Below are 22,705 nucleotides of genomic sequence, written 5' to 3'. Positions count from 1 at the left end.
AGCCCTGCTTTTTTTCCACGTGAAAGACTACAGATCTTATTTTTGTTTTGGCGCTGGTGCGCAATGCTGCCAGAGAAGTGCACTCAAGCTGGCACAGACCAAAGCTGGTGAGCCACCCAAATTATTGTTGGGTGGTTCAGTCCCTCTCTATTTCAAGAAGCCTCTGGGTATAATGACAGGAAGCTTGCAGGCAATTTTGAGCCAAACCTCAGAGAGGCTGGCATTCAGTCTGTGTTAAAACACTCCTTATTAAAAGCTGTCCAGTCCGGATTCTGGGTGGAACTTTGATATCTGCATGGAGCAAAGAATAAGGGGCACGTTTGCAAAATCAATTGTGCAGTTTTTATATTTACTGCACGTTTACCACATATGTCATTTATTACACAGTGGAAAACCGTTAAATGCACAGTAGTTGTGCCAAGTGGCATTATGCTTTTAACAGCTTTATTCGTTTAACAGCTCCAGTTCTCATTATATTTTGCCATGTGGTACATGAGATTTTTATGCATTTAACAGTTTAAGAGGGTTCCATGGTATTTTCCTTTTATGTATTTCATACTGAGCCTGGGATTTGGTTTGGGGGGTACAGGGACTGTAACCCCTTTACCCTGACAAGAGACAACAAAACGCAAAGAAAATAAATTATTACATTAAGAAGGAAAAATTAATCAGATCTCCAGGTGTCAGGACACAAATACCTGTAAGAAGGACAAGGCATTCCCATGTGCTTTGATACCCTTTGATGCTTTCTTTATATGCCTTTCAACTGCTTATTTTACATCTGCTTTAGTGACTATAATGTTGTTTTCCTGCACAGAGGGAAGTGTGTGTTTTTCAGAGTGCACGCACCTAGATACTTCTATCCCGCTCTCTCATTGTCACGTGCACATTTGTGCATTTTTGTGTGCATATTGATGCTCTCTCCTTGCTGAACTGAATAATTTCATCCAGGATCCGAAGCAGCTCTTTTCACTGAGTAAAGAATTCCTTCCAACAATCTCCAATCCACTTGCTGCCCTTCAAAAAAATCTGTCTGTCCTCCTTTCCATAAAATCCCTTCTGGTGCATTATATTTTTTTAAAGAGCTGGATGAAATTTTTAAATTAATGGATTCTCTTCAAGAATTTCACCCCAACCTAGGTTTGCTCGCATGTATTTTTTACACCCAAGGTAGAAATGAATCCAGCAGAACTCACTGCAGTGCCTTCTCATGCCTTTTTGTAAAAATAATTGGATACAATGTGAATTATTCACATGGCAATACCTATGCAGCACATACAACATGCTAAAAAGGAAACACCTGCCTAATATGCTGTTTGCCATTGCCTCCCCTTAGTTAACCACTTGAGAAAGCAATTGCATTACCTGCTGTATGAGTAGGATACCACCATTTTGGAAGTTCCTTGTCCTACTAGCAGAGGTGTAAGTTATATACCACGCGTGGGAAAAGACAGACATGTTTGGACAAAAGGGGAGAAAAAGCTTGGCTGTGAACTGACCCTTCCCTCAGCCTCTTTTAAAAGGAAAAAGCAAACCACTTAAGCAGGCAAAAGCAAAACACGACAGGTTCCCCAGAGATGAAAATTATTATTATTCTAGGAACAGATGTAATTTTGTTGGTGGGAGGAAGAGATGGATCTTGTCCCAAACCCAGAGCTTGCTTTAAAAACAAAACCCCAGAAAGCCCCACAACAATGAAATTCGCTATACCACTCACCTGACTTTTATTGGCAGCCACTTTGGCAAACAGAGCTTGAGATACCTTGGCCCTTTTCATCTCCTGTTGGATCTCATCATAAATGGCAGCTGTGATGTTGACGTTGGCACTGTCCGCCTTAATGGGGAGGTCTGTTGTTGGTGTCGAGGTTTTGGCCTACCAAGAGACCATGAAAATAATAATTAAAAAAGTGCTGCTTTCAGCCCAGCCATCTGTGCAGAAATTATCAAAGGATTTCAGTCAGCTGATGCCAAACTGCATTAGCTACAGAGGGACACTTCCTGTCCATTATTCTAATCAGGTTAATTGTGATTGGAAATAATTGCAGTGCATTCCTATAGGACATGCAAGGCCCTGTCAAGCCTCCCCCTCTCCCTGCATGTTTATTGAGCAGCTCAACAAGAAGATAGGTAGCTGGGGCACTGGGCTGCAGGCACACAATGACATTGGCTTTGCCAGCCAGCTACTGCAGCGCAGCCACCAGGCTCTACCTTCTCCCCCTCTCTCTAGAAGTGGCCTACACCTTGGAGGAAGAGCCAATTCTCCCAGAAAAAATGAGTAAATGGGTAGAGGTCTCTAAATAATAAATTATTACTCAATTTAATGCACTCTCTCAAGTCTCCCTCATCCTTTATTAAAACTATACGTATGTCACTTGAGTACGTATGGTTTCCCAGCCTTATCATCATTATGCTAGCCAGACAGTCACCTAATTTCACCTAGGAAATCAGTGGAAATGAAAAAAAATCATTTCATAAAGCTGGGCTTTGGCATGCTTTTGATGTGCTGCCCTCATTCTCCTAAACTCATATTGAGATTTTGTGTATTCCACTGCACTCCTTTTAATTGAATGATTTCCCATCAGCTTCTGTGACAAATGAAGGACAATAACGGACGCTGCCAGTGCTTTCCCTGGGCTGGACTACCCCTGCAAGGCTTCTATCAATACAGCTCAGAAGACTGATACGGGATGTCCATATTAAAGCCCCTTGGACTGATGGTCCCCAGGATGCACCGGCAGGCAAGGGAGCGAGGGCAGTGTGCTGCTCACTGAGCGCTCCCAGCACCAGCTGCCCCTTCGAGACAGATCTCATTTACTTTCCTGGGCACAAAGAGGAGAGATACCGGGGCTGTTCACTGCACCCCTTAACCTTTTAAGGGAAATGTAGGTTACTGATATAAAATCTCTGTTTTGTCTTGAGACGTAGAGGTCTTAGGAAAGCACACAACCTAAATGGCAAAGCTCATACTTCCCAACAGACCCAAACCACCCATACATCCTCATATTTGGCCCAATTATGAACCTTTTCAGATGGATCCCGTTTTTGTGTCAGAGTGGAAGTCTGCTAGAGTACATCTAATGTTAATTTTTAACTAGGCAGACATGTTTATTTGTTAACAGGAAGGTTAACTAGGCAAAACCAAACCTTCTGAACTTCTTCTGTTTTGTTGTCCTCCAAATCTTCTTCTTCCTGACATCTCTTCTGTATGGAGGCCACATTAATAATGGAGCCAAAATCAGTCAAGACAACACACTAGACTAATCACTCTTCCTTACGACTTCCAGATAAAGCCTAACCTGTGTCTTCTCCCTTTCCAGGCTCAGCAGGCACTGCTCTGGGCTTGCTCCCTGCTTGTCATAGGCAGGACACACAGAGAAAGGGTGTAAGATTTTCCTGTTCCCTGAGGCCAGCCCCATGCAGCCGGGGCAGAGCACAGCCACCATACTCCAGGAGGCCAGGGCTAAAGCACTGCCCATCCACAGGGCATGAGCTGGGTACAGTGCATGGGACACCCTGGTACACAGGGACTGACAGGGACACCCTGCTCTGAAATTTAATGTTTACAGACAGGTGAGAGTTAGGGCAATTGTGGGAAATGTAAGAAAACAACAGAGTTCATGGAAAGGAAAAGGACTGTCCAAGTCTGTCAGGACTGATTTAATGGAGAGTTGGATATAAAAAAGTCTTCCCAGGCACTGGAGCCTTTGGCTAGCACAGCAGCTGGGGTCATCATGGCCTCAAAGGCTGTTATGGATGTCTGAGATCCGAGAAGAACAAAATTAGCATGTAAAAGAAAGATTTAAAATATAACTCCATCCTGCATGGGTCTCCTACACTTCTAGGTCCACAGCCAGATATCAGGAAAAAGCCTGCCCTGCACACCCTGAAAGCTGCTTTTTTATTTTATCACCAAAATAGGAAGGACAAATACCAACTAAAAGTCAGTAAAATAAAGTATTTAATGTTAGAAGTCTAGATTCAAAGCTTGATATTAAGAAGGAGTTTGACAGTATTGAAACATCTTATTGCCAACAGTGGGGGAAAAAAGAAAAAGTGTTTGCAACCACAGTACCAGAGCACTGCAACCTAGCCCCTTACTGTTGGGATTCTGTGTGCACACAACAACTCCCAACAGCTTAGAGCATCTTCCCCACAGCAACTGTACCCCATTTTCTGGATCAATCTCTTGTTCTCCCCTTGAGGCAGGTCCTGAGCTAGGGATATCACAAAAGGGTGGCTTGGGGCTGGCTTGGGGCTGGCCCAGCTCAGGGAGAGCTGAGCTGGGTTACACCTGCCTGCATGACAGCCCCAGCACGAGCACTTCCACAGGTATCTGCCATTCCTCTCCTACCCAGCACACTCAATCCCAAAAGCCTTGCCGCAGGGTATCGCAGGGTATCGGTATCTATGGAAACCATGTTTCCAATTGCCATTCCATCACCTTCTCTGGCACACTGACACAGTTCCTGCAAGGCTGGTACAGCTCCTACCACTGCTGCCCCAGAGCACCCCGTTCCAGGGTAGGTAAGGGATCTGCCTGGGGAGCTGCTGCCGCTGGAAGCGCCGCGCTGCCTGCGAGGACGGCATTTGTCTCATCAGAACTAAGAGCAGGCATATGGGGAAGCGCAGTAGCCGTGCTGCCTGCCCGGGAGCTGGGAAGAGCCTCATTTGCAGAGGTGTCCAAGTTGTCAAAACAGCACCTGTGCTGACTGGTGCTGGCCCTCTGAGGGCTGGGGAAATGTTACACAGCGGGCACAACGCAAACACTGGGTACACAAACCTTTGTGTGCTGCTTTTGCTGATCAAAAACCTCACAAAATTCTATTGGACTCTTCGAGCTGAAACAAGGCAAATATATGCTGGTTTATACTTCTAGACTACGGTTTTCTAGCAACATTTAGCTCTTACACAGACAGGCAAAAAATTCCATTATTTTAAATCATGTTCTAGCTGTGGCTAGAACATGGGAAAGTGGCATATTTCAACACAGGAACAAAATGGGGCAAGAGATCCCATTTTTTTTCTCACCAGATTGTGTCTAAACTCTCAATTTTCTTTTGGTGCTTGATTCTAGTACAAAACCTATTGCAATAAATGTAAGCAGGAGTAAGCTAATTCTTTAATGAATCAATACCAGTGCAGAAAGTGGCCACACTATTTAAATAGTAAAATAGTGTACCCACTATTAAAGTCTCTATATATATTTATTTTCACCAAAAGTTAACTAAAAAAGATAAGGAGCATACAAAGAGTTTCCCATGTAATGAAAATTCAGTGTTAAATTTGGGTTGTCAGCATAAGCTTGCTTTCAGTGAAAACAGTTCTTTACATCACATATTCGGTGAAGTGCACCTACATGTCTGGGTTAAACTAAACAACCTCAACAGTTTCTACAAAATCAACACACCTTCTCTAAGGATGGTCAGTTTGAATGTAAAACTTCACTTCCCCCAGCACTGTTTGCTTGCTTGCTTACCTACTTTTAGCAGCTGTGACTAGAGAATTCAATGAGAAGTGATCATTGATATTATTAGAAGGGTTACATGGGCCCATTTACTAAAGATCAGTTAAGTGCTAGAACTGACACATCATGTCATATCTGTACTGTTAGAAACTTCAGACTCAAGTCAGGCAAATGTCATGACAGGAATTCATCAGCAGCCCTGTACAAGCACCCTCACCTTGCAGCATACATGTGTGGGACTGCATCAGCCTGGTACAAGGGGGGGATGACTATTACAGTGTAGTTTGTGGATGCTTGCTCCTAGTGCAAAGAACAACCTACCCAGGGAAGAGTGGGCGGCAACTGCACATTAATAAACACATGCAGTTAAGTGAATGAGATAACAGCTGCTTGGGAGCTGTAAGCATCGTCTTCCTTCCCAGCACACTGTCCATCTCCACTTTCTGCACCTGCAACATTTACTTGTAAAAACCTCTAATGCAGGGACCATACTTTCCTATACAGAATATGGAGCACAGTATTTTCAAACAACATCTATCTAATGCACTATCAACCTCAGTTCACTAGACACTTTTATGGCAACATATATGAACCAGAAGCCCAAAAATTCCCTGTGCTCTGAAGAAGGTAATCGACACAGCTAAAAATCTACATGCACTGTCTTTCCATAATATATTCTATAATAGCCATTTAATGGACATATATCAACAGCCTGTATACAATGCCCACATGCACTCTTCAGGCACTAACGTTACAGACTCTTTTGCCTTATGGCATTGATTAAAGATAGAATGATCATCACCGTGTCTTGCTGACATCCACTAAATGTCTCTTAACAGCCACTCCAAAACCTTACAAAAGATTTTCCACAACTCATTTGGGCAAGGGCAGCAACAGACACGGCAAGGGTGGAAAGAAACTCCTTTCCCAGAATTATCTAGACAAGAAACAGGTAGTAAGGGATTGCATCTTACCTGGGGTGTTCTGGAGGAGCTTGGGCTGCTGGCAGCTGAAGACACCATGCTCACATTTGGGTTCATACTCCTCTCTCTCTCATCCTGATAGATACGATCCCGCTCCGCGTCAGGCAAGTTGAGGAAATTCTGCATTGCCCGTAAGTTTACAAGGAGGGACTGGGAAGCTGTCCTAGGGTCTTCTTCTTTACGCAGGATCTCTGACAACAAACCCTGGTAAAAAAAAAAAAAAAAAAAAAAAAAAAGCCAGTCATGCGTTGATGGGTTTCTTTGGTTTTTAAAAATTTGTTTAGTGTAACCAGCTGGGTTGCAATACTGAGAATCTACATCAGAATCTCATGGGCTCTCCCTGAGGGGATATTTTGTAGGAAAGTGTTTGTCTTCTGGGGGCTGGGGTATATTTTGGGACTGTCCTATTCTGGCACAGTATTAAGCTTCTGAGTATGGAGATGCTGGATAAGAAGGAAGGTGCACTGGTTAGAAAAAATTGCAGTTATCACCAGGTGCTTGCTGCAAATATTTTAGGAGCTGTTAGATCTCTCTCTCTCTCTTTTTCTCTTTTTACTTGAAGCTGGGAACGCTTGGCAATCCTGTTCATCTTTGACAAATCTGCCAAGGTTGGTAAATTTAGTTTTGACATTTAAACAGTGCAGGAGGTTTATAAAGAAAAATGTTTGGCTGGGTTTTGATGTTACAGTCCGCTCATTTCAGTTTGGACAATCATTTCTGAAAGGAGAAAAATGAATCAATAATAAAACCTTAGAATCTAGCTTTAAGGATTTAACCCATTCTGTCATGCCTCATTTTAAAATACCACAGGCTTCACATTGCAACTGTGAATGAACACCATATTAATCTAGTTTTTACAAAAGCCATTACACAGCAATTTTTAAAAATAAAGAGTAAAAAAAATAAAATAATTTGAGACATGAAAATATCATTAAAAGAGTCTTAATGATGGGATTAAATTTATGTGTAAGAGTACGCACTCGCACCCAATAGTTCCACGGATTATCTAAAAGTTAAAGGCCCAGCACACAGGATCAGGGCCCACAGAAACTACCAAGGACACAGCGTGTGCCACCAGCTTCTCCCAGGCACCCCTTCGTAGCCGACACTTCACAAACTGGGACTTCATTCCAAATAGCAGGAACAGCAAATTTCTGAACTACACCTGTTTTAATGTACTGGGGTGCAAGGAAGCAGAGAGGGGGCATTTCTGTCCATCAAGGCTACTTACATCTTAAGGTAACATATTAAAATGATATCTTACTGTTAACATGCAATTGTGCTCACTATTTCAAAAGGCTATTCTGCCAATCTGCTTCCCTGAGCCATCTGACACCGTTCCTGCTCCCCTCCTGTCACCCACAGCCTGCGCTGCTGCTCCCAGGAACGCTGGCCACAGAAGCCCTGTGATATCCCAGTGGGAGCTGGAGGGCTCACCTTGGCCTGCTTTGGGAGAGGAGCAGTTCAGCAGCACAGGGACCCTGCAGGTCCCAACACGGCCCCACTGTGGCTGCTGACATCGGTGTTTTGCAGTTAGTTCACAGCCAGGACCCAGGCAAGGGTCCAAGGACAGGCAAGGCTTACTCCTTTCTTCTCAGAAAAATGTTACTAGAAAGCAGCCACATACCCCAAGCCCTGTAATATTTAGTTTTCATTTATTTTCTTCCATATCAGACAGCCTCCTTCAAAGAGCCTTGCTAAAAGCACTGTCGCTACAATTGGCTAATTAACTAAACACCAACATTTTTAGTATATATTGACCTTATTTACCAGTCTTCCTGTCAAAACCAACTGACCAACATATGACGTACCTGTACCTGCATTTATCTGCTATTAAACACCTATACTAAAACACACATGTGAAACCTCTACTTCAACAGAGTTTATACCACAAGCGCTCTAAGCAAGCTCCACACACAACCTGAAGATAGGCTCCATCTTTTCAGCTCCATATCTACATAATCAAGCTGACACAGTCCCAATTACATTTTTCTGCGATGATCAGTGTGGGCACCAGAAGGAGTGGAGCTGGGAATGGAAGCATGGTTAGCACCACCCAGAAGTGGGATGTGAGAGAGAAGCTGGCCAGTGAAAAAGGTCTGCTCTCTGGGAACAAGCAGTGCTGGGCTGTCCTCTGGTATCTTGTGTGACCTCAACACCACTGCATGCTCATGCCTGGCTCCTTCTTCAGGGTTTACCACCTCTCAGAGAAGTTAAGGACATTTTGAAAAGCTTTCTAAAGTTTCAAAAGCTGATAGGCTGGGGGAGGTTAACCAAAAAAGTACATACAGGAGCTTCAAGCCGCAACCTGCATAATTCCAAGACCAATGCAAGTCCTGTTTAAAATTTCCCCTAAAGTCAGTGAAAAATTCTTTAAATGAAGTAAATAAAGGAAGTATTGGTTCCATTGATTCTCTAAATTTCTAATTCCCTGTGTCTTTGAAAGATATGTATAAAAGACTTATTTTTGAAAGAAAAACTCAACTTAAAAAATTAATGAATTTAGTATGAGAGAAAGGGACCTGAAAGCTACTGGAGCTGACTCTGAAACAGTTTTTTTCTCCCTCCCATTTTAGCCTCACTAAATTTATGGTCCAATTTCAAAAATGGAGAGCAGAAACATATGTGAAAGCATGCCAGCAATTACTTTTCCATGCAGTCATTGACTTTGTATGTAAATCAGAGGCTCACAGGTACAAGTGGCATGTTCATAGCACTAAGATGTATCTCAGTGCCTAAGATACCAACCCTTGTGCTTGCAGGCTCTGATTTATCACCACAAACATCTTTTCACGCGGTAAATTTGGTGCCTGCACTCCTGCTCCCATGAGGGTCTCAGCCTGAGCCGCTACAGAGATGCAGCAGCATTTTGCAGCATGCCTGTTCCATCAGCAGGCTGGGAGCCTCTCATCCAAAGGCAGGCACCTGCTCCAGGGGGGACTCGATGCTTCCCCAGCACCATGACACAGCAGCTGCTAGCAGGGCTGAGCCCTGCTCCCTGTGCCCCACTCCAGGCCCACAGGTAGGAAATCTGGCTGCCAAGAGAGTTTTCCTGCAGCTCCTCTAAGTGCTTTGGCAGCTTAGGAACCATGTAAACAGCAGGAGAGTTAATAAGAAAACTGACTCATGAGGGACAAATCTCGTGTCCTCCTGCAGCTGAAGATAAACAACAGCGGTAAACAGCAGCAGCAGATACCTGAGTGATAGGGAAGGATAATAAAATAAAGTGTCTTGAGAGCAATAACGTTGACAATAATATAATTCTGAGCTACTGAAGTATACGCAAACTAACCAGTGAGCAACATTATAAAAAATAAAGTGATATTAAATAATCTGTTCAGCCTTTTTGTCACCTGCAACAAATTAGGCTTTCAATATGCAAAACATCTTCCTTCCAGAAAAACAAATGATCATGATTTCATTTAATTGTAATTTAATGAGGCATAATGTATTTTTTAAAGTGATATACACCAGGTGTGTGGTGAGGAAACTGGCCCAGCCAGACAAACCCTACTGTTTCTATTTTTGAGAAAGCCCTAAAGCCAGCCAGAGACTGTTTTCATTTCTCCAAATTATGTTTCTACTGGAGGAGGTGAGGGAGGGAAACCCACAGCATTCATAGATTTCTTATAAAATTCCATTGGCTAAATTAGCTCATTCCGACTTACTTACATCTCACATATTAAAAAATAAAAATAAAAAAATTGGCAGTTTGCAGAGTAACCAACTCTGCAAACGTAGAAGATCATCTTCAAGGACTAGAAAGTGTCAGTATAACTTTAAATAGCTAAAGAGATCTTTTACATAGAACACAGCTCCCAGGATACACTTTAGGACATGCAGCTTGATAATATCTTTGCTTTTCCACTCCTCTGCATCATTTACAAACCGGCTGCTGAAGAGGCAACTGATGAAGTTTAATATTCACACAGGCTGTGCTTGCAAACGAGGGGTGTGATCACCCTAAGACAAGGGCTCTGCACAGCCTGGTTTACCCTTGGAACTTGCACTATTTTTAAAATTACACACTGGATCCATAATTGACTTTAAGAAAATAATACCTGTGGTGGAGAAAAAAAGCACATGTCCAATCAAAACAAAAAAGTCACTGAATCTATTTAAGGCAGGAGTAATTTTGACCATGTTTTTTCAAACTAGCTGAAACGCAGTCCCCTCAGGCCAGCAAAGTCACTGTCACAGGGATTTGCTTTGCATTTTTCTATGAAACCCCATTTGTGAACTTCTTTTATTTTTATTAACTACAGCATTTCCAGGACAAACAACCCAAACCTCACTGGCACATAATCTTTTTTTTAAGCAGTTTCTGAGAGATGATGCAGTGCAATGTAGAGCGAATGTTATTCCATGTGAGTCCAACACCCAGTGGACCAACTGAACAGCCTCTGAGACAAACACAGGCTTGACCAAAGCACACAGAAGGTAAGTAAAGCCTCTGTGCCCTCTTCCCAAAGGGCTGCTGCTCAGGCCTGGAAAGGGTGGCAGTGAGATCTCAGTGGGACAGCAGACTGCACTACCAGTGACCAAAGGCAGGACAATTTTGCAACAGGAACTTTTGAAAAGCAATCTGGCTGGGGGCAAGGCTGTGCTGCTGGAGTGCAGCCCACATGAGTTGAGGACTTGTGTCCTCCATGCCCACGGCCACGGGGCAGCAGAGACTCCCCAGCACTGGACAGGGCCTCATGCACATCACGTTCAATGACATGGATGGAAGTCATGCTCTCCCTCTTACCAACCTAAACCATCTGACTACAAAACCAGGCACTAATGCTGAAGAGGTTCAGAACAGGCTTTGGACAATCAAAACACTGGCCAAGGCAAAAATTTAAATAAACCCAACTAATGTGCTAAACCTCAGTTTATATGTTCTGCATAAGGAAATTATATATATGAAAGACTGAAAAAGCATAAACACTTTTTCAGACTTTCAGTCTATTTGTGCCTCTCCATACTTCAGCTATGGCCAAGAGCAACAGAGAAAATGCTGAAATACCAGAAAAATATTGCTTCTGCAGGGCTTAAAGTTCCAAGTACTTTTAAGCCCTGCACTTACACTGACAAGTCTCAATAGAAAAGCTATTCTGCTTTCCATCAGGGATAGATGTGACCCTGAGCAGGATGAGAAAACGTAGAGATTTATTCTATTTCAACATCTGGATTTTAGAGGTCAGTGATGTCAACCTGTCCCCTCTCAGCACACAACGTCTGTTTCCAGCATGGAAGGCAGTACCCAGGGAACCAGTGGTTAGCTACACATTGCTACCAAACTACATCGTAATTGTACCTTGAGCATACAAAAACAAACTTGATTTTGCCAGGCTAAAATGACCATTTATATTTACAGCTGTCTGCTACTTGCAGTTGCAAGCTGGAGACAGCAGGTCAGTCCAGGAGCTCTGAAGCAGAAGCACTGGCTTCTCCCAACCCTTCAAGGAATAAAGCATTTCCACCCGCTGTGTTTTTCTCACGTCAAGGCAGGATTTTACCATGATATCTCTCTGCCTCTCTGCATTTACTTCCAGGTCTCACCTTCAGTATTGTATTCTGGGCTGAACAAGATACATTCAGCAATTCTGAAATACCTCTCTTTGCCTCTAAGTATACAGCATTCGCCAAGAGCCTCTATATGAAGCACTTGTAGGCTTCTTGGGACTCAAGCTCCTTTTCAAATGCTCACTGCTTTGTTTCCATTCCCTTGCATCTCTTCCTAATTCCAGCTAGGATATGAAGCAGAAGTGCTGGAAGTCTATCAGAAATGCTTATCCTGGCAATGTGTCCAGTCCAATTTTGCTGAACAAAATTGCTTTAGATAATCAGTGGAAAATTTTGAGTGGTTAGCCAAACCAAGCACCTTTGTATCCATTATATCACCGTTTCCACCAGGCAAAAGTGTTTTTGTACCCTGTTTCCTGACCAGCTCTTCTTTCTCAATAGTCAAAATGTGTGGTGCTACATTTGTATCAGTTTTACAAACCTCAGAACTTGGACTCTGAGACTAACTCTCCGTGAATGGGAGACCAACAGTCAGTCACCCAGTACACTTCGGTGTACACATCACATCAGTCCTTCATTTAGAAGAAATCTTCTGATCTCCAGATTCAGTGCCTACAGCCAGAGTATGAGCCTTGTTCTTAAACTCATTTAACTAATGCTAAAATACATACATCTCAGGAGAGAGCTGCTTAGGCACAAAGCATTTAGTGGCTGATTTGAATAAAACTTATACAGGGTGCAACAATGACAATTTGATTTTTATTATTAAAAATGAAGTGTTTAAATCCTCAAAGAAAACTGCTTTATTGCATTAGTTTAATAAAGCCTCTTTTTTATTATGGTATCTGTTTTTATGAGGGAAGACAGGATGTGCATGCGGATCTGAATGTGGATGTATGAGGAAAAGGAGGCAGAGAAAGACCGACCACCTGCATCCACAAAGTGCCACCATTTATATGACATGCATGTCAGACCTTTATCCTGAAATATGCTGGGAAATGAGCAAAGACACGCAGCTTGTGCACACTGTAGATCTGTGCCTTTGCTTCCAAGGCTCAGGACTCCTGTGCATCAGCTGAGCAGGCAACAGCCACCTCCTACAAGCACTCATTCTGAAAGCCTGACTCACATGCTACTTAAGATCTTTTCATTCAGCCTATTGAATACAATTAAGTTAATTGAAACTGAAATTTTGGGCAGTGCAAAACCCACTGTTGGAACAAATATCCCATGTACCAAAAATCTGCAATTTATTAAAGTAAGCACTTCCCCTTATAGACTGCCTTCTTTCCTGAGAGTACAACAGAACACTGCTTGTGCCACATTACACCCAAGAATAAAACAAGCAGGCAGCATGAAAGGGTTTCATGCTATAACAGAGAGTTTTCTATGAGGATAAAAACCAACAAAAACTCCCCCCAAAACCCCAAACCAGAAGCCTGGCTAATTGAAAGTCTGTGCACAATGGGGCAGACACCATAGCGATGAATGCAGCATGACTGTCTCACTAGATACCAGGCAGAGAATTAAAGCTCCTTGTGTTCCTCTCATTTGAGTTAAAGGGAAAATTATTTGCAAAAGGAATTCTTTCCAGGATTTGGCTCACAAGCAAATAGAGGTGGAAGAGTCAGTTATTTCAACAAACCATATTTCTGATCTTAATGCCTTGTAGAGGACTCTCTTCTGAACCCACTCCTTTGAGGGAATTTTGCCAAAGAAAGCAAAATTAAAACAAGGAGTTACAACCCACAGCCTTACTTCCTTAGCAACCACACTCCTGCTGTCAGAGCCCCCAAACCCTCTTATAGGTGACCAATGAGACTTTTGTATGCCCACAAAGGTGTCACTGGTCACCTATAAGAGGGTTTGGAGCACCTATAAGAAGGTTTAGAGCACATATAAGAGCTATTTCCTTCTTCCTCATTGCGGAACCCTGGACTTGCCTGCAGTTCCACCAGAAGTTGGGGCAACACCCAGCATCAATCCCATGTTCCTCTATGCCTCAACCCACACCTGCAGCCAAGGTGTGACCAAATCCCTTGACCGTGGAGGATCAATGCAGCTGATTTCATCATAAACTTCACTACATCTGAAGCTGGTGGAATTTCCTCCTCCTCAGGCTGTCACTTCCTTTAATCCAAAGAAACGTGGTTGGCGTCAGCTACCCAGGCAGGAGCTGAGCTGGGTGTGTGCTGCTTTCCCATCTGCAGGCTGGGAAGCCAACACTCCCACATGGAGCTGCTCAGGGTAGGAAGGAGGGAGCAGTGCTCTTCGGGAAGAAAGTTACAAGCAGCCTGGACACGATGGTGTTTTTATCCAGATCTCTTTGTATCTGACCCCACGATGACTTCATTTAAAAAGCCTCAGATTCAATAATATTTCCAGTTTCAGAGGCTGTTCAGTTAAAACAAGCACTGGCCACTCGCCCAAACATTTTACTAGTTTTGGCTATTGTATCACATTGGCAAAAAAAAAAGATGCTTGAAAAAAGAGAAAGATACAAACTGAAACCAAGCCTCTTCCAGTCTGTAGGCTTTGCAGGCCACTGGGCGCTCCCAAGGAGAGCAGCAGTTCACTGATCAAGTGATTTAAATTGTCTGGACTCTTTACGAAGAGCCCAATAAACCGTCCTGACTACAGCTCCAAGAGCCTGCAGCAAAGAGGAATGCTGAGCAAACGAGGACAAGAATAATATGTTCATTTTCTTTATGCAGAACAGGATTCAAATTACCTATTTTCCAGTTTGCATTTTGAAGAGTGGGATCACTTCAACCCCTCCAGATATGCTGAAAAGCTTTCCAGCAAAGCACAAGGTGCATTTTCATGCATTTCCTTTAAAACAGTCGTCTTTGTCCTACTTTTTCCTGTAACCAACATCACCTACCAATTTATCAAAACATTACAACCTGCAATAAGCAAGTTCTGGTTATTACAACCTTTTGGTTGCAATCTGAAGGCTATATTAGGAGACAATAAACTGCAGGATGGTACAAGGACTCTGCTCCGAAGATGGGCCAAACTCCATGTGTGTATTCTCCAGGAAGAAGTTCATAGCCTTGGCCACTAGGCCCCTTGTCCTGCCTCCCATTTCAGATTATCTCCACTGGCCAATGCATGTTTTCAGGGGCCACCCACCACCTGGAAGTTATCCTGATGTTAAGACAATGCAGGCTTCAGCCAAGTAGGCATTTTTTGAGAACTCCAGCCTGCACTGGACCAGTACTGCACTGTACTGACAGCCTTTTGCCTTCACTGCACTGTTTGAGACCAAGGAGAGACATCAGCTCCCTCTGTGCACTAATACCTTCTTGCCCTCTACAGTCTGTGTATGTAGGAAATGTACAAAATTTGTCACAGCCTGAAGTGCTTGTTTTCACGTGTGCAGACAACATGGCCACAGGTATAAGCAAATATTGCTGTCCAACTTCAAGAGGAAGATTTGGATGGTTCACAAACCATAAAATTTCATCTCTCCATCTTCTGACCCTCCTCACGTTCTCGTCTCACACACATACAAGTGTCAGCCACTTGTTCCGATGGATTTAGCCTAGTTTGGATCAAAGCTTCCTTTACTTCATTTAACAGATTTGCTCAGATGGAAGGTCTCAGGGGAGAAATAATGTTAGTAAGAAGGGGCTTTTCAGCATTGAGTATGTAGGTCATTGGACTTTAAAATAAATTAGAGAATAGTTTATCTATTAAACAAGCCTCACAGTACATATTTCATGAAGCTATACTTAATTATAGGCTAATGTGCACCACAGATCTACCATGAAGGAAAATTAGGCAGTGGCCCGTAATGCAGTGATTAATGCCATTATTAGCTGGCTGGCACACAGCATCTATTATTTGGTAACATCAGGAGAAACAACAGACCTCCAGTTTCCAATGCTGGCACTTTTGTAAAATGCAACAAATCCAAACCTTTCTAGAGAGAAACACACGCCTCTGTAACTCAGAGGCAGCATGGGGGATGCAAGAAGGTGAAAGCAGACTTGAATTTCCACTCCAAGTGCCTTTTACCAGAGATGTGTGGGAATATCCCACACCTTCTATTATGCAGAGCAATACTGACTGCCTGAGCCCCTCTTCTTAACACCCTGAACAGCTCCTGATGTAAGGGGAGCTTGATTTGAGTTGGAATTAACAGCTGAGGATATAGAAATATGTGTACCTACACTCTTTTGCTACAGGGATGGCTCCTGGGGACATGATGCACTGTATATAAGACCGCTGGTCTTCTGTATTAGGGCATTATGGACTAACAAAACACTTGTGAGATGAGCAAATCTTCTGTGGATGCTGTAAGACTTGCCTGTTCTGGAATCAGGAGGTACATCAATTTACTTAGATGGAGGGCTAAGAAGCAAGTAATACCTTTCTTGTTGGGGAATGAGCCTTTAATTTAACAGCAGTCTTGGGCATTACCAGTCCAGCTATCCCAGTGTGGCTAAAGGAGAATTTCTTGTTCCTTGACAGTGACAAAACCCTCACCGGCAATGTTATTGCTGACCTCCCGCTCCAGTTCAGAATATGTCATTCTGTCAATACCATCCACCTTGATTATACCAGGCTTTATATACAACAGGTTATGATCCCAGAGGGATGAAAAGCTTTTCCAAATTAAAAGCAGCATTTTAAAGAGGAAACACTCATACATTCCTATGTAGTTTTCATTTGATATCCTCAAGGCTAACCCCAGAACTCAAGTGTTTTTTTGAGTGCAGCCATCTTATGAATTTAATGGAAGAAGGGAAGTAATAAAATGCACTCCATACTTTAATTAGTTCCCTCATAACATGGCATTTCCAAAATGGCAGTGCCAAAGAAAATCATTAATCTAGGAGAACAGATGAAGGCACTGTATGGGGCAAGGGACAGACTTCCTAAAGATACACACTCCCTCTTTTCTTCTTTTGCTGGTGAATCTTACCTCAAATCTCACTCCAGCTACGCAAAAGGAATTTGTACCAATACTGAATACTAAGCCACTTTCCATTTCTTAAGCCTTGCTACAGAATATCACAATTGAGAGATCACATCTTGTATCCTGCAGGATAAATGTAAATGGCCTGTCTTTCTGAGCACCCAAGAACTCCCATGAGCAGAATGACTGCTAGAGAGCAAAGCTCAAGTAATGGTGCAGGAGTGGCCAAACAAACAGCTGTTCCAGGAAGAAACAGCCTCGTGCAAAACTGACAAAGAGACTGGAGAAAAGACTGAGAGTGGCTTGACCTGTTTTTATGGCACGCCCCCTGCCCTCACCTGCAACCACCGTACAGCCCCGCAAGAGCCACAGCTTTGCCCCTTCTTGGTTAGAGAATAGAAATGGATACCTGTGTGCGGTTGAATGCTACTCTTGCAAAGACAGCTTGAGACACACTGGCTCTCTTCAGCTCATCTCTGACTTGCTGGTAAATATCTGGAGAGACTTCCACCGATGAATTTGATGGCTCTGGTTTGACAGCTCTAGGGATGGGTGGATGATTCAAGAACTGCTGGTTGATAGCCTGTGGGTGCTGGTGAGCCAACAGTCGGCTGACAGCAATCTGCTGGTTTATCAGATGGGCCATGGCTATCTGCTGCCTCACCAGCTGTGGACTGAGCTGAGGAGACAGGAGCCCAGGGTTTATCATGGTTTGCATCGTTGGCACTTGGTTTCGGATTGGAGTACTGTGGTGAATTTGGCCATGAGGAGACTGTTCATTAGATTTTCCCAAAGTTGCCAGCTGGTTGATATTTGGTAAGTGCATGGGACGTTGACCAAGAACACAATAGTCTGAAAGGTTTTCTCTTTCCACTCTTTCCACTGTTAAAAGAGAAAAATTAGCTTGCTGTCATTTCAGTTTGCACTTAGGGCAAGGATTATATTGCAGGTGACTGCACACAACAGCACCTGCTTTACTTTGTAAGTCTACGATTGCATAGAAGTATCATAGAAACATAAGCAAAAGAAACACAAAGTAAAAGCAACAAGAATAATTAACATTCTTTCAGACTTCCCAGGTTTCATCCACAGCTCATGAAGACTCCCTATAAACCAACAGCAGGTATCCTCCCCAGCCTCCTTTCCTAAAAGGAAAAAAGCTTGGACACTTCAATTTATACCGTTACTAACATTTGAATCTGTCACAGCAAATTGATTAACCTTTAAAAGTGGTCAGTGTTTCAGAATCCCTGGAATGTAGGTAAAGGAAAGAAACTCAAATTGGTATCCACTCACACAAACTGAATGGAAACAAGGCCATTCCCTGTGCAGCTCATGGCACTGCTTCTCATTACAAACTTGGCAACTATTATCTTTTCCACATAAACTCTACCTCACACTGTGGTGTGGATAAACCTTTCTGGTACCACAGCTGAGCCAGGTGCACCACTGCAACCTCATGTTGGTTGTGTGAAAGCATATTACAAAACAGTGAAATTTACACGAGAAAAGTTTGAAGCTACGGTTCCTATAGCCAAAGCCTCATAGCCATAAATTTGTCCAGAAACTTTAAAGCACTTTGCACAAATGCCCACTTGAAAGAAAGGACCTTCACTCTCTTCAAAAAAACTTTGTGTAGCACAACAGTGATCTATAAGTGACATCACATTACAAGAAATTAAAACAGTACACACTAAATGCATATACTCTAGTTTTATATACTGATGTGCATTGTCCCTGTTAAATATCTTATGTCAGCAATATCACAGTACCTTTTCAGGTAACTGCAAAACTAAATGCACACATCACAAAATTAAATTTTCTCTAAAAGTACCATTTGAAATAGGAAATTAAGTTTAGCAAGTGCATAAATATAACTCCTACCCAGGTAATTTTAAGCAATCAGAAGTTCTTTTACAGTAGGTAAAGGGACTTCTGCAGATTCCATAAGTCTCCCTAAGCACAATTGAATAGGCATTTCTATATTGATCTGATATATAAGTGTTTAGAAATATGTCATCATAGAAAACCACTACTTCATCCCTGTATTGGTCTCAGCAAGTAAGAAGATAGGATTTATTTCAGAAAGGTCATAATACTGTTATAACTTGTGTAATGATTAACAACAGCATGAGGTTTTGAACTCTTTTTAAAAACCTAATCTATATAAAGCTTTGAAGCTTTACACAGTTAATACTCAGAATGACAGCTTACTGATGACTTGCTCTCTTTTCTTCTAAATAGAAAGACAGCTCTTTTCACCTTCCAGAGCTAATCTAAGGCAGAGAGGGTCATGCCCTGAACACGTACATACACACAGTTACTATTTTTAGAACTGCCACTCTGGAACATCATAAGTACTGAATTTTACAACTAGGTGAATTAATAGCCAGAATTTCCTTGTAAAAAATTTTAACTCATTCTTCCCATTCTTTAAAAGGAAAACACTGCAAAATCTTTAGCATTCTATTAAACAATTGCTTTAAAAATTCAAAATAAAAATTCATTACTAAGAAAGCTATTAATTCCACTTTTCCACAAAACCTAACATTTAAACCCAACTGAATTTCTAAGTAAGTGTTTACTTGTATTTCAACTATGAAAGGCAATGCAAAATGTGGGATACACAAATATTATTGTCAGCAAACGACCATTTTGCTGTGTTCCTCACATGCTCTCAGATACATAATGCAATATTTCATCTTGCTGAAAATACTGAAAATCCCTATTCAAAAGCTGCTCCTCATGATGTCAGAAGGCCTCCCTGAAATGAGGCATAGAAAGCTCTATCCCACTTCAGGAACAGACACGAAATCAATGTGAAATATGCAACAGGAGTAGTGCTAATTCCAGGGATGGACCCATCATCAATACAGAGGTGTGGGCAGGGGACTGAAGAGGGACTGCTTTGTGACAGCCTCAGACCACGTTCTGCAACACAGATGATTCAGAGCCAACATGGCAATACCATTGCCTCCTCGGCCTCTCTGCACTAAGCCTGCACCTGAGTAATGCCATTAAATACACACTGTTGCTAGCCAAGTGCAATTAGTCCAAAGGTACAATAGCTACTTGGCAGGTGTAAGTAGAATAAAGCTGTTGCTCAGTGCAATGAAATACTTGGAGCATCCTGCTACATCACTAAAAATAAAGAGTCCTTCCGCTAGAAGTTTCAGAAGAGCTGAAAAAGTTCTGAACTATTTGTAGTTTGAGGAGCACACGGAGAATAAGTCACTGAAACCAACAAATTATTACTTGTTAGAACATAAAAACAGTAACCAAGTGTTTTTGAAAACTTGGTGAGAAATAAATATAAATAACATTCACTTTCTGGGCTGAACCACATTTGCCAAGTTTCCACCCACTCTTGACTTCAATGCCAAGTTATAAACCCCTATAAAAATAAAGTTTAAGATGAAAAGGCTGCCAGGCTGTTAATCTCTGCAGTGCTACTTGGAATTACACAGAAACATCACCTGACTTGCTTCCATAGGTATATTTTTCCCTTATTATCAGTTTCCTTTTTTGATCACATTAGACTATGCAGCCACGCATGTACTCCCTATAAACAAACCAGATTCTAGTCACTTTGACCACTTTAGTAATAAAAGGTTACCATTAGCAGTTACGCTGAATGGAAAAAATGTGCATTACTCAACTCCTCAAGACTCTTTCCTTCTTTAACACACTGCCTGTATCTGATTCCCTGTTGTTCTTTGGTAACTATGGATTTGTTACCAAATCTGCAGGGCTGAAAAGGAGCAAGACTGAAACATCCTGGAGATGGAGAGTGGCACTGCCCTGAGACACAGGCCAGCTTGCCAGCAATGCTCTAAGAAAGGAAAACAGGAGCCACAAAGCTTCTCTGCCACCCCATTCAGCCTCAGATCTTCCCGAGACAGGGCTTTTACATTTGTATCCTCCATTTTCCATGTTCATACCCAATTACAGGGGATACATTCAGAGCTCTTGTAGTCCTATAGTGATTGGAATATAAAGCTGAAACTGATTGGAATATAAATATGTGAGGAGAGAGCAGCAGGACCTTACTGGGAAGGAAGGGGTTCCATGGATATGTACTGTCTACATTCAAGTACTGCTGATAAACTACTTCTGCTAGCAATGCCTGTGGTAGTTAAATAAAAGCTGGTTCAGGAGGCTGTTACCTACCTCCATCTGTGGTGTGACCATTGCAAAAGACATTGCAGTGTTTTCATTTTCTCTCTGCATCACTCACTTGGTATACAATTCTGCAGTTCTGTGCTTGAAGAGCTTATTTAAACCAAGTACAACAGCACTGTCATACTGCAGAGCCACCCACTCTTCTGAAGCCCATCACTAGGTAGGCAGAGACTTGTGTCTGGACAACAGGTACTGTGCTAAGCTCAGCAATTAGCCCTGAGAGCACTCTAGAATAGCATCTGCCCTTCATTTTTCTATACCTCCCTACAACATGTCACTACCTCTGCAAGAGTCAGAAACCAACATAATCCCCAGAATGGGAGCAGCAAATTATTGCATTTGAATACTCCGTTCTCATCCTATAACGATTACCATGTGTGTCAATGTATTTCAACTCCATACTGAGTTAAAACTTCCTGGATCCAGCACAAAAGGAATTCAGTGCACCCTTCCCCTGTGTGATGCTCTTAACCTCTAGCCCAGTCTTCCTTGCACAGTCAAGCAGCTGACGCAGACCACAGCACAATAGCTTGGGGTGGTCTGCATGCAACTTTCCATTTAAAATAAAACCAGCTCAGAAGATTTAAAATAAGATTTATTTCTCCACCTTCCCTTCCCCTCACACTTTATTTGCACTGAGTTGTTAATAGGAACATTCTGACAAACAGCCCGTGGGGCATTTAGGGCTTATGCGTGGCACTGAATTGACTGACAGCACTGGAAACCAAATTCCTGTGCACAATAAGGGATGCAGCAGGGAGAGCAAGAGTGTAACACGTCTCCCAGCACTGCAGCGCAAGTGGGGACAGAGGACCCGCCAGCGTCCATGACCCAGCGCGTCCGGAACTTTTCAGTCCCACAGGCACACAGGCACTTTGCCCCAGAGTAAGAAGAAGCTGGTAAAGAAACGTTTTGTAATAAGTTACTAGCCGGCAGAATTGCCATGCTTCAATTGTGACAGGATGTCACCACCCAGGGTTGTTCTCCAGTGCTTCAGTTTGCTTCTTTGTTTTATTTATTATTTAAAACCTGGTGATCATAAAAGCCATTTCTAGCAGTGGTCATGGCCAAGCCGGGAGAGCTCTGTGAACTCTGGTATACCCTGCACTAAGCTTGAGACAGAAAGGTTCCCACAATTTCTCCTGGCTTAGCACCATCCTGCTCACTGGAGCAAGACTTGAACTTTGGAGCCATGCTTGGGGGACAAAGCACAGCACCAGCTCCACCCTGGAGAGACAGGGCTGCTGCACTACACCCAGAGGGTGCCCTCTTGCTTCTGCTGCATAATTATGAACCACCACTTGGTAAATAACAGAACCACTCCAGAGCACAGGAGGTACTTTTAAAGTGGTAATTCCATATCTTTTAATCTGTAGTTGGGATAATTACTTATTTCTTTTAATCACAGCCCACTTAACCACTTCAGTGCAAAGGGCTGATCTGAGGAGTCTCATTTTCAGTCAGCATCTAATCTTTGCATTTACCCACAGTCATTCACTGGCTTCAGTGCCTGATCTCTGCCTAGGCCAGTTGTTCCTGCACTCAGGACTGGAGGAAAAGCAGGTTGACCAGAGAGGCAGATGTGATAAGAAGCTGTAACTTTGAAAACCTTTCTCCTTACTCCTGCAGGACAGCACA

General features: G+C 42.7%; 1 protein-coding gene across 1 annotated transcript in view; it reads right to left on the bottom strand.

Annotated features, from left to right (window-relative positions):
• SATB2 (SATB homeobox 2) overlaps positions 1-22,705 on the bottom strand; it is a 125,124-nt gene that overhangs the window by 32,805 nt on the left and 69,614 nt on the right. Inside the window, exons 6-8 of the mRNA XM_084208876.1 lie at positions 17,295-17,767; positions 6,439-6,651; positions 1,718-1,873 (exon numbers count right to left, since the gene is read on the bottom strand). Coding sequence (XP_084065002.1) covers positions 1,718-1,873; positions 6,439-6,651; positions 17,295-17,767 — 842 coding nt within the window. The remainder of the gene's footprint in view (positions 1-1,717; positions 1,874-6,438; positions 6,652-17,294; positions 17,768-22,705) is intronic.

The sequence above is a fragment of the Fringilla coelebs genome (genome assembly GCF_963513975.1).
Source record: "Fringilla coelebs genome assembly, chromosome: 7".
NCBI classification, from domain to species: domain Eukaryota; kingdom Metazoa; phylum Chordata; class Aves; order Passeriformes; family Fringillidae; genus Fringilla; species Fringilla coelebs.
Note: the sequence above shows the minus strand (reverse complement) of the source record. Positions and strands in the feature narration are given on the sequence as shown.